The sequence below is a fragment of the Pristiophorus japonicus genome, chromosome 10 (assembly GCF_044704955.1).
Source record: "Pristiophorus japonicus isolate sPriJap1 chromosome 10, sPriJap1.hap1, whole genome shotgun sequence".
In the NCBI taxonomy this organism is placed as follows: Eukaryota; Metazoa; Chordata; class Chondrichthyes; family Pristiophoridae; genus Pristiophorus; species Pristiophorus japonicus.
The window spans coordinates 32,114,736-32,129,310 of record NC_091986.1 but is presented as its reverse complement, the minus strand read 5'-3'; the positions used below and the strand labels follow the sequence as shown (position 1 = coordinate 32,129,310).

Here is a 14,575-nt window from a genome sequence, read left to right as displayed (position 1 = left end):
CGGTGCAGCCTGAGTGAGAGTGTTCGAAGATCAGGCCCTCACAACTGACACCAAGCTTATGGTCTACAGGCCTGTAGTGATACATACGCCTCCCCCCCTCCCTCCCACCCCTCTCCTGTATGGCTCAGAGACGTAGACCATATACAGTAGACACCTCAAATCGCTGGAGAAATGCCACCAACGATGTCTCCGCAGGATCTTGCAAATTCTCTGGGAGGACAGATCCACTAGCATCAGTGTTCTCGATCGGGCCAACATCCCCAGCTCCGCTGGGCAGGCCACACTGTTCGCATGCCCGACACGAGGCTCCCAAAGCAAGCGCTCTACTCGGAACTCCTACACGGCAAGCGAGCTCCAGGTGGGCAGAGGAAACATTTCAAGGACACCCTCAAAGCCTGCTTGATAAAGTGAAACATCCCCACCTGGGAGTCCCTGGTCAAAGAGGAGGAAGCCCATCCGGGAGGGCGCTGAGCACCTCGAGTCTCATCACCAAGAGCATGCGGAAAACAAGCGCAGGCAGCCGAAGGAGCATGCGGCAGACCAGACTCCCCCACCCACCCTTTCCTCCAACGACTGTCTGTGACAGAGACTGTAATTCCCATATTGGACTGTTCAGTCACCTGAGAACTCACTTTTATAATGGAAGCAAGTCTTCCTCGATTTCAAGGGACTGCCTATGATGATAAGAAATTAGTACATTTTGGGAGGCTGAAGGGACTGAGCCATTTGGTGAGAAGGCAGCAAATTATGGTTGAGATCAAATAAAAATATTGCTGGGGTGAGGGGGGGGGGGTGGACTTGTTATGATACATGGCCATTTCCTTATTCGTAAAATATGCATTTTTAAAGGGACTACACATCATATTTTGTGAGAATATTTATTAACGGAGATTAATGACCAAGATACAGAGGTATGGATAACAGGTTGGGTTCTAGATAGAACATTGTCTTAAAAATACACAGCAGAGAATAGATCTCATTGGACACATCTTAACCAAAAGTAAGGTTGCAAAAACGTACCCCAGGAGTAAAGGAACTCTGTTGTTTATAACATATATATAATACTTAGATGAGGATTTATGCCTTTTTAGTATCTAGAGCTTGTGGATCAGTGGGTAGCACTCTCCTCTCTGAGTCAGAAGGTTGTGGGTTCAAGACCAACTCCAGGGGATTGAGCACAAAAAAATCTAGGCTGACACTGCAGTGCAGTGCTGAGGGAGCACTGTACTGTTGGAGGTGCCGTCTTTCAGATGAGATATTAAACCGACGCCCCATCTGTTCTCTCAAGTGGACGTAAAAGATCCCATGGCACTATTTTGAAGAAGAGCAGGGGAGTTATCCCCGGTGTCCTGGCCAATATTTATCCCTCAATCAACATAACATTAAAAAAAAACAGATTATCTGGTTATTATCACATTGCTGTTTGTGGGAGCTTGCTTGTGCGCAAATTGGCTGCTGCGTTTCCTACATTACAACAGTGACGACACTCCAAATGTACTTAATTGGCTGTAAAGCACTATGAAACATCCGGTGGTTGTGAAAGGCGCTATATAAATCCAAGTCTTTCTTTCCCATGGCACTAGTTCGAAGAACAACAGTGGAGTTCTCCCTGGTGTCTTGGCCAATATTTATCTCTCAACCAACACCTAAACACAAATTATCTGGTCATTATCACATTGATAATTTCCGGACCATGCTGTGCGCAAATTGGCTGCCGCATTTCCTACATTACAACAGCGACTACGCTTCAAAAAGTACTTAATTGACTGTAAAGTACTTTGCAACATCCTGAGGCCATGAAAGGTGCTATATAAATGCAAGTCTTTTTCTTTATAAGTAAGTTGAACCCGAATTTAATGCCTGCCTTTTCAGTGAAACCTCTAAGTCGCATCTGCTGATGTCACAATCCTATATTTAAAGGACAAAAAAAAATGCATGAAGGTGTGACTTCCACATAGACTTTAGTGCAATTAAGCACCTCTTTGGCTACTGATTTCAGTGCAATATTTTCAAAAGAATATGTTGTGATTCAAGTGGTCTACTCTGGACCAGAGAAAAAAATATTCTTGGTTAATCTTTCAAGTGACTTGCTCCAGACATCTGTGATGGTGCTGGAAACAACGTGGATACTGAGCAATTATGTCATTTGGATTCTGAATCCATTGGGTCAGACTTTGCTTAAAACAATAATGGCATGTGAACAACACACATTGTTAATGCACAAATCGGTCGGCAACTTGTAGCGAGGACAAGATATTTCGTGAATTGCAAATCACATGTTCCTGGCCGATTTGCGCACTAATATCGGCATATATCGTTCAGATGCCATTATTTTTTCCTTGCTGTCTCTTTTTTCTCCCTATCCAATCTTTCTTTTTCTCTCGTTATTTCTCTTTTTGTACCTGATTTGCCATTGAATTAAACAATTCTAATTTACACTTCCTTCTCGGTCCTTGCACAGTTCATTTCACAATCCTTCAATCTGACTGGTTAAGGAGATACTCTCTTTGTCCCATTGTTCACCAAGATCCCAGATGTCCTCTTGCCCTTCCAGCAACTTTGTGGGCACAGCATTTTAAATGTTTAATGTGCACAAGCAAGTCTAACTAACGGGGCCCGACTCTCACAAAATCTAGCCCATTATTTTAATAGGTTCTAGGGTTTCCTTAAGAGGATGATTATAACACACTCACAGAATGCAAATTGCAAATATGAACTTTTAAAATGTGCCCATCAACTTAAAATAAGTCCAATGCACAAGAATTGTCACAATACCAATTTTGAACTGCCTGCCACACCATTTCAGCCCTTTCCACTTTTTGATTTCTTAGCTAGAAAGCATCATAAGAACATAAGAAATAGGTGCAGGAGTAGGCCATACGGCCCCTCGAGCCTGCTCCGCCATTTAATACGATCATGGCTGATCCGATTATGGACTCGGGTCCACTTCCCTGCCCGCTCCCCGTAACCTCTTATCGTTTAAGAAACTGTCTATCTCTGTCTTAAATTTATTCAATGTCCCAGCTTCCACAGCTCTCTGAGGCAGCGAATTCCACAGATTCACAACCAGAGAAGAAATTCCTAATCTCAGTAATGGGCGGCCCCTTATTCTAAGATTTATGCCCCCTAATTTTAATCTCCCCCATCAGTGGAAATATCCTCTCTGCATACACCTTGTCAAGCCCCCCCATAATCTAAAATATTTCGATAAGATCACCTCTCATTCTTCTGAATTCAAATGAGTAGAGGCCCAACCTACTCAACTTTTCCTTATAAGTCAACCCCCTCATCTCCAGAATCAACCTAATGAACCTTCTCTGAACTGCCTCCAAAGCAAGTATATCCTTTCGTAAATATGGAAATCAAAACTGTACACAGTATTAGAAACATAGAAAATAGGTGCAGGAGTAGGCCATTTGGCCCTTCGAGCCTGCACCGCCATTCGATAAGATCGTGGCTGATAATTCCTTCAGTACCCCTTTCCTGCTCTTTCCCCATAGCCGTAAGGGCCATATCTAACTCCCTCTTAAATATATCCAATGAACTGGCATCAACAACTCTCTGCAGCAGGGAATTCCACAGATTAACAACTCTCTGAGTGAAGAAGTTTCTCCTCATCTCAGTCCTAAATGGCCTACCCCTTATCCTAAGGCTATGCCCCCTGGTTCTGGACTTCCCCAACATTGGAAACATTCTTCCCTCATCTAACCTGTCCAGTCCCGTCAGAATCTTATACGTTTCTATGAGATCCCCTCTCATCCTTCTAAACTCCAGTGAATAAAGGCCCAGTTGATCCAGTCTCTCCTCAAATAACAGTCCAGCCATCCCTGGAATCAGTCTGGTGAACCTTCGCTGCACTCCCTCAATAGCAAGAATGTCCTTCCTCAGATTAGGAGACCAAAACTGAACACAATATTCCAGGTGAGGCCTCACTAAGGCCCTGTACAACTGTAGTAAGACCTCCCTGCTCCTATGCTCAAATCCCCTAGCTATGAAGGCCAACATACCATTTGCCTTCTTTACCGCCTGCTGTACCTGCATGACCACTTTCAGGTGTGGCCTCACCAATACCCTGTATAACTGTAGCAAGGCTTCCCTGCTATTATATTCCATCCCTTTTGCAATAAAGGCCAAGATTCCATTGGCCTTCCTGATCAGTTACGGTACCTGCAGTGTTTCATGCACAAGTATCCCCAGGTCCCGCTGTACTGCAGCACTTTGCAATCTTTCTCCATTTAAATAATAACTTGCTCTTTGATTTTTTTTCTGCCAAAGTGCATGACCTCACACTTTCCAACATTATACTCCATCTGCCAAATTTTTGCCCACTCACTCAGCCTGTATATATCCTTTTGCAGATTTTTTTTTAGCAGAGTAGGTCACTTTCTTGGTTCTGTCCCCATTTCCGAGCTATTTCTGAGATGAATTAATTAGAAATACTGCCAGTAATTTGATAAAGATTGACGAACTGTCTGCTTTCGCTCTTTAATATGGTGATTTCTGGAATAACTGGACTACTGAATCTGAATCATTGTGATGGTGAAATGCTTTAGAGAAGTTAAAGATGTGTTAAAAAGATTTATAGATTGATTTAAACCATTGCGGTGCCATCGACTAATCCGAGTGTTGTGTTTTTGGTGGCAGAGCAGCTTAGAACACTGTTATAATGCTGTGATAAAATACAGTTAGATATATAGAGAGAGAGACAGATAGATATAGAGAGAGAGAGATAGATATATATACAGAGAGAGAGATAGCGAGATAGTGATAGTGATAGAGAGAGTGAGAGAACACGGGAGCACGCGAGCGCAGGGCAGCTGGAGGTGGAGACAGAGAGAGAGATATAGAGACAGAGAGAGAGATAGAGACAGAGCGAGAGATAGAGCAAGATAGCGACAGAGACAGACAGAGAGAGAGATGGAGAGAGAGAGAGAGAGATGGAGAGAGAGAAAGCGGAGGGGAGAAAATCAATCTTAATTTGCTGAACAATAAAATAACTAAAAAGGGGCACCTCCAGAGCTGTAGTGAATAAATGCAATACATCTGGGCTTAATGATTCATTCGAGTAAGCTCTCGCATTTGATCCCTTATTGCCATTTAACTTATATCAGGATGTGGTGGTGGGGACATCACAATCATGCCTCAGTATTGATGAGGTTATGAGGGGAAAATCAGACTGGGTTTATTTCTTTATATGTCACCATGCAATGATTTCTTCTCGGAAATATCAGATGATGACATAACGAGGGTTGGTTAGGTGGAGGAAGAGCACCGGGAGGGCACTGAGCACCTCGAGTCTTGTCGCTGAGAGCATGCAGAAAACTAGTGCAGGCAGCGGAAGGAGCGTGCAGCAAAGCACCCACCCTTTCCTTCAACGACTGTCTGTCCCACCTGTGACAGGGACTGTAATTCCCACATTGGACTGTACAGTCAACTGAGAACTCACTTTTAGAGTGGAAGCAAGTCTTCCTCGATTTCGAGGGACTGCCTATGATAATGGTGAAGTGAATATTCCATTAACATAAAACATTAAATTTGATTTAATTATTAGATAGTCACCGATAAACCAATAAGGAATTCAGGAGAAACTTCATTACTCAGAGAGTGGTGAGAATGTGGAACTCGCTACCACAAGGAGTAGTTGAGGTGAATAGCATAGATGCATTTAAGGGGCAGCTAGATAAGCACATGAGGTAGAAAGGAATAGAAGGTTATGCTGATAAGGTTAGATGAAGTAAGGTGGGAGATCGCTCATGAACACTGACATCGACCAGATGGGCCGAATAGCCCGCTTCTGTGCTATAGATTCTATGGGCTAGAAATTTGATTTTCAGCGAAAACGGCATTTTTGCGGCAAAATTACCATTTTCGCTTTGCTACTTCTAGTAGGCCGGAAAATCAACCTTTAATTTGCAGCAGTAAAAATCTGCATTGCACGAGGATTCGCAGCGCAAACCGCGATCCTCGCCAACTTTAGTCCGAGGCCGATAGCACTGCGAGAGAGGCCTTGGGAGGGGGGAAAAACAAATTTCACAAAACATTCACAAAAACCTTAGCTACTAAATCGCTGAAAAGGAATTAAAAAATAAAAACTTTAATTTACCTTTTTGCAGGACTTCATACTTACCGCTGCTGGCAGGGCTGCAACAATAAGGTTTTTAACCTGGCGGTATTCTGGATGCAGAATATGGGTGTGGAGAGAGCTAAATTTTTGACGAAAATGCTATTTCTGGTCTTGGAAAACGGTGCTCCTCTCCCCAGCAGTACGTGGAAAGCACCGCCGGAAAATGGTGCCCAAGGTTCCCGCCGACCGGTTTTTCACCAAATATGGTGAAATATCGCCAAAAATCCAGTCGCAAAGTCGGTGAATTTCTAGCCCTATGTAATTTCATGTAACAACCACCGTCCAGGCTTACACTTGAAGAATGGCCACTCGGGAGCAATGCTCGAGAGCTACTCATACTTACTGAACTATAAACTAAGCATTTGTATCAACTTCAGGAGAGTGGGGCAGAAAAATGATGTTATGAAAAACTACTCTTTCCATGTTCCACCATATCTCAGGAACTTCAAAGCGATGGGACAGGTTCATTTCAGAAGATCTTCCCTAGCAGTTAAATGTGACAAAGTAAAAGTGAAGCTCTTGATAAATGTATGTCGGATAACTGAACATATTTCATGGAAGCATTTGTTCATCAGGAATTGATTGTAGTAAGGAGGAACCCTGAGCAAGTCTGTCAAAAATAAGACCCAATTTTAACCCTGCGTGCCTGGTGGAGACCGGACGAGCGGGCAGTTAAAATGGTCACAGCGACTTATTCCCAGTGATCCCGCTCATCATCCCACAACTTGCAATCTTAACCTGCATTTTTGAGTTGGCAAGGGGGACATCCGCCGGAAGGCAGCAAGCTTCTACTTTAAATAGGCAGATCGTGTTCCAATGACATCATCAGGTCCTGACAGAAATTTTAACTCGAGGCCTGAATAGGAAATCCATTGTTGATTCCATGCCAGGCCAATCAGCTATCAAAAGGAGCCTAGCCCAGAAAGGCCAATCAATTGTTCTTTATTGTTTCCTTGTGGGCCAGGAGGAGCAGGAGTGCTCACACGGAGACCCTGGGTCTCCCCTGCCCCGGACATCCATCCTCCTCCCCGAGCGTGGTGCTCTTCTGACACCCCCCCCCCCAATATAAAAGAGTGCCGCAGACCGTTCCTTCGGCTCCCGAGAAGTGGCCTCCTCCCGCCAAAAATCCCACTCCCGCTTGTCTGCCAGCTGCCGCTTACCGCCCGGTATTGGCAGGAGACCGATGGGGCCTATCCAGTTGAAAGCCTGGAGTGAAATTCTCCTGGACCTCACGCTGATGGTTGCCTGCTAGGAATTAAAATTGGCCCCAATAGTATTGCCTATGGGCTGGGAAACAAAACAGGGTAGATTTTTTCAGAAAAACATAAACCAAACACCATAACAACAATTCCACAAAAAACTCCTTTAAGAGCATCTTTTCACAACAACAACTTGCATTTATATAGCACCTTTAATGGCATAAGACTCTTCACAGGAGCGATTATCAAACAACAAATTTAATCTGAGACACAGAAAAAGATATGAGGACAGGTGACCAAAAGCATGGTCAAAGAGGAAGCTTTTAAGGGGTGTCTTAAAGAAGGAGAGAGAAGTGGAGAAGCAGAGAGAATTAGGGAGGAAATTCCAGAGCTTAGACAACTGAAAGCACGGCCACCAATGAAAATCAGAGATGCACACGAGGCCAGAATTGAAGGAGCGCAGTGATCTCGGGGGCTTGTAGCGCTGGAAGAGATTACAGATATAAGGAGGGGCGAGGCCATGGAAGTATAAGAAAACAAGGATGAGAATTTTAAATTCGAGGCGTTGTCAGACTGGGAGCCAATGTGCACTGAATCTTCCTTTAAGCCAAGTTCATGTGGGGTGGCTCAGCACACTTTGCGATCCCATCATAACAGATGGGAAATTGTGAAAAGATTATTATAAATATATAACGCAAATAGACCGGAGTGCGTCACTGAAACTCTCACACATTGGGTGAAAACTTTCTGAAACCCAACACCATTGGCAAAGTCTAGCTCAGGTGACTTGTCAGCAAACCAATTTTCCATCCAATAAAATCAATTGACTGATAATTACAGGCATTGCAGTTATGGTTTTATGATTAACCGTCCCCTTTATACAGGATCCCTCACGTGGTGATTATCTCATTGAATTCTGCCTCATCTATACGAGAGCACGATACTTCAGCTAAAAATGGCTCATTGGCAAATAGCGCACAGCTCACCACAAGTGGGGAAATTCATCCCCGCCAGATTTCCCAGCTCTCGCATACCATGTCCTCTGCCTGAGTTTACTATTGTCAATGTCCTGTCTGTAGTTTCCTGTTATCATGATGGGTATCATCTGGTATGCACGGCTCCAGATGGAATACAAGAAAAAGCAAGGTGCAGTAACACTTAGCTCTTTGTTCTCATTCAGATCCTGCCACGAGAGATTAGTTAGCGAGCTAATGTTAGGAGTATGGTGACTCTGTAGGACCTGTCTTACTAAATTGTCGTTGCAAAATTCTTGGATAGTTAAGATTTTCCGGATGTTAATTCTGATGGGAATTTGACATTTTCTTTGCTGGAGAAGAGTTTGGTTCCAACCCTTGTAATTCAGTACACTGTATCCAAGTTACAGCAATATTCAAAACTACTTTAAAAAAATGGATTTTCCAAGTTTGGCTGCAGAAAATTGGATATTCTTGTTGATATGAATACTCATTTGTAAATACGATACTTGCTGCTGTGGTAAACATTGATCCTGCTTGGTTTTTTTCTTTTATTCCCCTGACTTTTTAGCTATTTTGTTTGCTGTGCTTCAATGGTTTAATCACAAGTGAAATGGTGAAAAACATGGCTATTCCAAGTTGGCAAATTGAAACTTCTGCAACATAGAAACATAGAAAATAGGAGCAGTAGTAGGCCATTCGGCCCTTCGAGTCTGCACTGCCATTCAATATGATCATGGCTGATCCTCTATCTCAACACCATATTCCCACTTTTTTTCCATACCCCTTGATGTATTTTGTTTCTAGAAATCTATCTCCCGCTTAAATATATTCAGTGACTTGGCCTCCACAGCCTTCTGTGGTAGAGTGTTCCACAGGTTCACCACCCTCTGAGTGAAACAATTTCTCCTCATCTCGGTCCTAAATTTCCTACCCCGTATCCTGAGACTGTGACCCATTGTTCTAGACATCCCAGCCAGGGGAAACATCCTCCCCGCATCCAGTCTATCCAACCCAGTCAGAATTTAATACGTTTCAATGAGATCCTCTCTCATTCTTCTAAACTCTAGTGAACACAGGCCGAGTCGACCCAATCAGTCCTCATTCGACAGTCCTGCCGTCCCAGGAATTAGTCTGGTGAACCTTCGCTGCACTCCCCCTATGGCAAGTATATCCTTTTCTTAGGTAAAGAGGCCAAATCTTCTCACAATACTCCAGGTGTGGTCTCACCAAGGCCCTGTATAACTGTAGTAAGATATCTTTGCTCCTGTACTCAAATCCTCTTGCAATGAAGGCCAAAATACATACCATTTGCCTTCCTAACTGCTTGCTGCACCTGCATGTTTGCTTTCAATGACTGGTGTACAAGGACACCCAGGTCCCTCTGTACATCGACACTTCCCAAGCCATCACCATTTAAATACTACTTTGTGCTTATGTTTTTCCTACCAAGGTGGATAACTTCACATTTATCCACGTTATACTGCATCTGCTATGTATTTGCCCACTCACTCAACCTATCTAAATCACCTTGCCGCGTCTTTGCATCCTCCTCACAACTCACAATCCCACCTAGTTTTGTGTCATCAGCAAACTTGGAAATATTACATTTGGTTCCCTCATCCAAATCATTTATATATATTGTGAATAGCTGGGGTCCAAGCATTGATCCCTGTGGTACCCCACTAGTCACTACCCGCCACCCGGAAAAAGACCTGTTTATTCCTACTCTCTGTTGGCAAACCATTCTGCCTTCCCCAAATAACAATAGAAGTTAGAGGAATGTCCACTGCATGTAATCACACTAGTATTCTTTAATTAATATAGAATTCAACGAGCATCTCAACTGAAGGCGTGGGCTTGTTTCAGCCATACACTGAAAATAGTGTGCTATTATGGATTAGTTAGTGTCTCCGTTTTTAGCGGAGAAATGCATTTTGTACAAGTGTATGATTACATCACTGATAATTTCTAGGCTAAAGACACCAGAATTTGTAAATTTAACAAAACTTCTAAGGCCGGAATTTTGTCTGCACTAAGAGGGCGGGTTCGGAGATGGGTCCGCTGATAAAATAGAAATGATTGACAGTGGTTCAGCAACCCGCTGTTAACCCGCCTCTACATTAGTTTCCCAAGTGTCGAGTCTGTCAGTGCTTAACAGACCCAACACCAAGCAGCATTAACAGCTTGTCAAAAGGTATTTCAACAGCACTTTACCATGTACTTACCATTTTTCCAGTTTCTTGACGAGGTTCAAAATGCTCGGGGATCATGTCAGGTAAGTAGGTCAGGTTTTCAATAAGTATACATTCTTCTGAATAGTTGGCAGCTGCAAAAGTGGTATAAAAACCACCATTTCACAGCTGTTCACTTTCCAAACTAAGAAACTGGAGTCTTCAGGATTTGGAATACACTTTTGAGCTTCCTGCAGGTTGGAAGTGTATGGAGTAAGCTCTCTATCTACTGTCCCGTCCTTGGAGCAACCTGTCTCACCATTGATGGATCGCTTCTGTCATGTCAATTTCAGCTGCCATTTATTCCATCAGCATCAGTGCCCTTGAAATAAATCTTACCTTGGTCCACAGAATCCCACCACGATCATCCCCAACATCAATGCTGCCAGGCACATTAGCATCGCCAGGCACACCAGCAACATTAATAACCTTCTCCACAATCACCTGCTGCTGCACAGGACACAGTGCATCAGCACCTGACCACATTGCCAAGGCTGGTCTCACCATGGCCAGATTTACTTCAGTTAATGCTGTACACACTGGCTGCCAGGGTTGATACACCAGATTGGCACCACCTCACACCAGCACCATAAAGCATCCCTGCAATGCCCAAGCTATTCTTTTCACACATCACCATTGCCGGGGGCGGGGGGGGTGGGGGTGGTGGGTACAGTTATGTCTCACCATTCACTGCATCGCACTAAGCCACTTCCAAAGCTACACACAAATTTGTCCAAGAAGAAAAAGTGTTCAAAATAAAGATTTCAATGTTTGACAACACATTACGAGAAACTTTATATGAACATTGGCTTATAGACCCAAGTGCTCACCCTTGTGTGCTGTTAGTTGGTATGATTGGACAATGATATGGATGAGTGAGGGGTGGATAGTGAGATGGGGTGTGATAATGTGATAGAGGGAAATGGGAAAGGTGTAAGGTAAGTTAGAGTGACTAAGGATGTGCAGGAGTAGGGTAGGGAAGGCAGAGTGATGGGGATGTAATGAGCGGCACAGCAGAATAAGGTTGAGTGTGGCCTCCAGTGCAATGTGCAAGCAGGCTGCATTGGTCTCCTGGGGCGATCTCTTCCGCCCATTGGAAGGAGAGAGAACCTCCCTGTGTCATGGGAGAACCTGGGTGCAGTCTTGGCCTTTTGTGCAGTGCTTGTAAAACACCAACAGCACAACTTTCAAAATCAATTTGGCCATGGTCCTATTAAGGAACTCTTCTGATGGCACATCATCAAATTACGTCATCAGACCCGATTCCTTTTCATTGGCTGGGAAACACGCTGGATGAGCTTAGCAAGCCCAATCAGGGGAAAGTCATGGGGAAAGTCAACATAGAGACAGGAGCGGGGTCAGAACTCACCACTGACCTCTCTCCTGAACCGGTAAGAGAAATTGCGGCCTGTATGTTTATTTTTCCTGGCAAATGTCCCCCTCCCTCTTGAACCACCTGATGCATTAAACTTGCAGTGATCTAATCAGATGACTGAATCCACTAAAATAACACTTTAAGTATGTTCAGTTATGTCACATTCTTGTTTACTTAGCAGATTCTAGACCACTCGCATATTCATAATGCAAAACCATAGAATGTTTTATTCAATCTTGCTGTCAAATAAAACCCAGAATTCATGACTGATATTTGGAGTTGCTGTTAAACTCTTCACTTTATACGTCTCCCGTTCTCCTTAAATCAAGATTGATGAGAACTGAAATTATTCCATGACTGCCACTGAAATTATGATGCTCCTCAGGGAATCTCATATTTACCTCAGAATAGTTCTTCAGCTTTTTCGGCCTGAAACAAATAACACTGTCGTTTTTAGTGAAATACAGGAAAGAGTTATTTAAAGGAGGTGTCTGACCCAGTTTGGCATTGTCAGTGATGAAATGACGAGCTCCTCAATTCTCCTGTCAACACTCTGATGGAGAAATTTAGGATTAACATTTTTTTTAAAATATAAACAAATTACAAGAAAAAATAGATGGCAACCATTTGGCAGCGGGCTGGAAAAGGATTTGGTTTATATGAAAATGTTCTTTTTACTTCAAACAATCAATATTTTAATATATTATATGAGCAAGCAAACCAAACAATTGATGTTATAAACTAGCAATGCCTATATTTTTTTATTTTGGGGGGGCTGGGGGTGAAGAGGCAGAATGCTGTTGGGAACTCCCAATGAAAATTGCCCAGCTTTGTTAAAACAAATAGCTTATCATAGAATTATAGAATGGTTATAGCACAGAAGGAGGCCATTCGGCCTGTCGAGCCCATGCTGGCTCTCTGGAAGAGCACACCAGCTAGTCCCACTCCCTCGCCCTTTCCCCATAGCCCTGCTAATTTTTTTTACCTTCAGGTACTTACCCAATTTCCTTTTGAAAGCCACGATTGAATTCAGGCAGTGCATCCCAGATCCTAACCACTCGCTGCGTAAAACAAATTTCCCTCATGTTGCCTTTGATTCTTTTGCCAATCACCTTAAATCTGTCTCATCTGGTTCTCGAGCCTTGCGCCAATGGAAACAGTTTCTCTCCATCTACTCTGTCTCGATCCCTCATGAATTTGAACACCTCTATCAAAGCTTCTCTCAACCTTCTCTGCTCGAAGGAGAACAACCCCAGCTTCTCTAGTCTACCCATGATGGCCCAGACCAGTAAGCATTTAATACTCCCATCTAGAATCTCCTGTGTTGGAAACTCAGAAATTGCTTACCGAGACCATGTCTGTGAGTTGACATAGGAGGCAAGACAGTCCAGGTCTTTGTCTTCGGGTTGTAACATTCCACAGTGTTTAAAGTCTTCAGTCCATCTCTGCCTCCAACCACATAGAGTTTATCATCGATGACAGCCACACCAAATTGCAGCCGCCTGCCATTCATCACTCCGGCTTGGGTCCAAGTATTTGTTCTCAGGTCATATTTTTCTATTGTGGTGGCACCTGATAAGACAATTAGTGTGACAAGATTGTGACGTGAAAGAGTGCTTTGAAATCCGGAATGCATACATCACACACACAGCCTAACAACAACAAACTATGAGGAAGGACAACTGACTTGAAATCCATTAAGATCTTTTTATGAGCAGAGAGTTGGAATCTCATCAGTACCCCAATTACTGTGAAGCTAGCACTTACTACTGCACGTCTTTTTCCAATTAATAATAATTTAAAATGAAGGAAGCAATGGTTTGGAATTACTTTCCTTACAGCTGCACGACAGACAAGATCTGATGTAATATATCAGCACGGAATGAACATATCTGTATAAAATCTATGTTTTTGAAAATTGCATTTCCGATACATTAGTAGTTACATTTGCTCATATTTATGTATCCCCTGTTTTCAACACTCCCCCTTTGGCGGCCGTGCCTTCAGTTGCCTTGGATCCAAGCTCTGGAATTCCCTCCTTAAACCTCCCCACCTTTTTGCCTCTCTCTCCTCCTTTAAGATGCTCCTTAAAACCTACAAGCCCAGTTGATCCAGTCTTTCTTGATAGGTCAGTCCCGCCATCCCGGGAATCAGTCTGGTGAACCTTCGCTGCGCTCCCTCAATAGCAAGAATGTCCTTCCTCAGGTTAGGAGACCAAAACTGTACACAATACTCCAGGTGTGGCCTCACCAATGCCCTGTACAACTGTAGCAACACCTCCCTGCCCCTGTACTCAAATCCACTTGCTATGAAGGCCAACATACTGAATAAGCCAGCCCATTAGAGAGTCTCCTCCTGAATGATACAGGCTGGAGTAATTTTGCTGTCTAATAAACAGAATGATAATTGGCTTCCTTCACTCTGAATGGTTTCTGCTCTGATCAATATTTAGCTGTGCCAGAATAGTTTGATTTCTTCATTGCTGCATACGTACTGGTGGCTGTGTATCCTTCATTATGTTGAAACCAGCAACAAGACAATCATACATCAAAAAGAAAACGATTTAATACAAATTAGTCAAAATTTGTGCAAATGTTTTTCTTTGGAAAAGTTTGAATCAGTCTAAGTATACGTTGCTATGGTAGCAAGAACTATGGTCTACGCATTTA

General features: G+C 43.3%; 1 protein-coding gene across 1 annotated transcript in view; it reads right to left on the bottom strand.

Annotated features, from left to right (window-relative positions):
* The window catches only part of LOC139274963 (kelch-like protein 1), a 334,700-nt gene that overhangs the window by 81,738 nt on the left and 238,387 nt on the right, over positions 1–14,575 (bottom strand). The window contains exon 6 of the mRNA XM_070891749.1: positions 13,254–13,478. Coding sequence (XP_070747850.1) covers positions 13,254–13,478 — 225 coding nt within the window. The remainder of the gene's footprint in view (positions 1–13,253; positions 13,479–14,575) is intronic.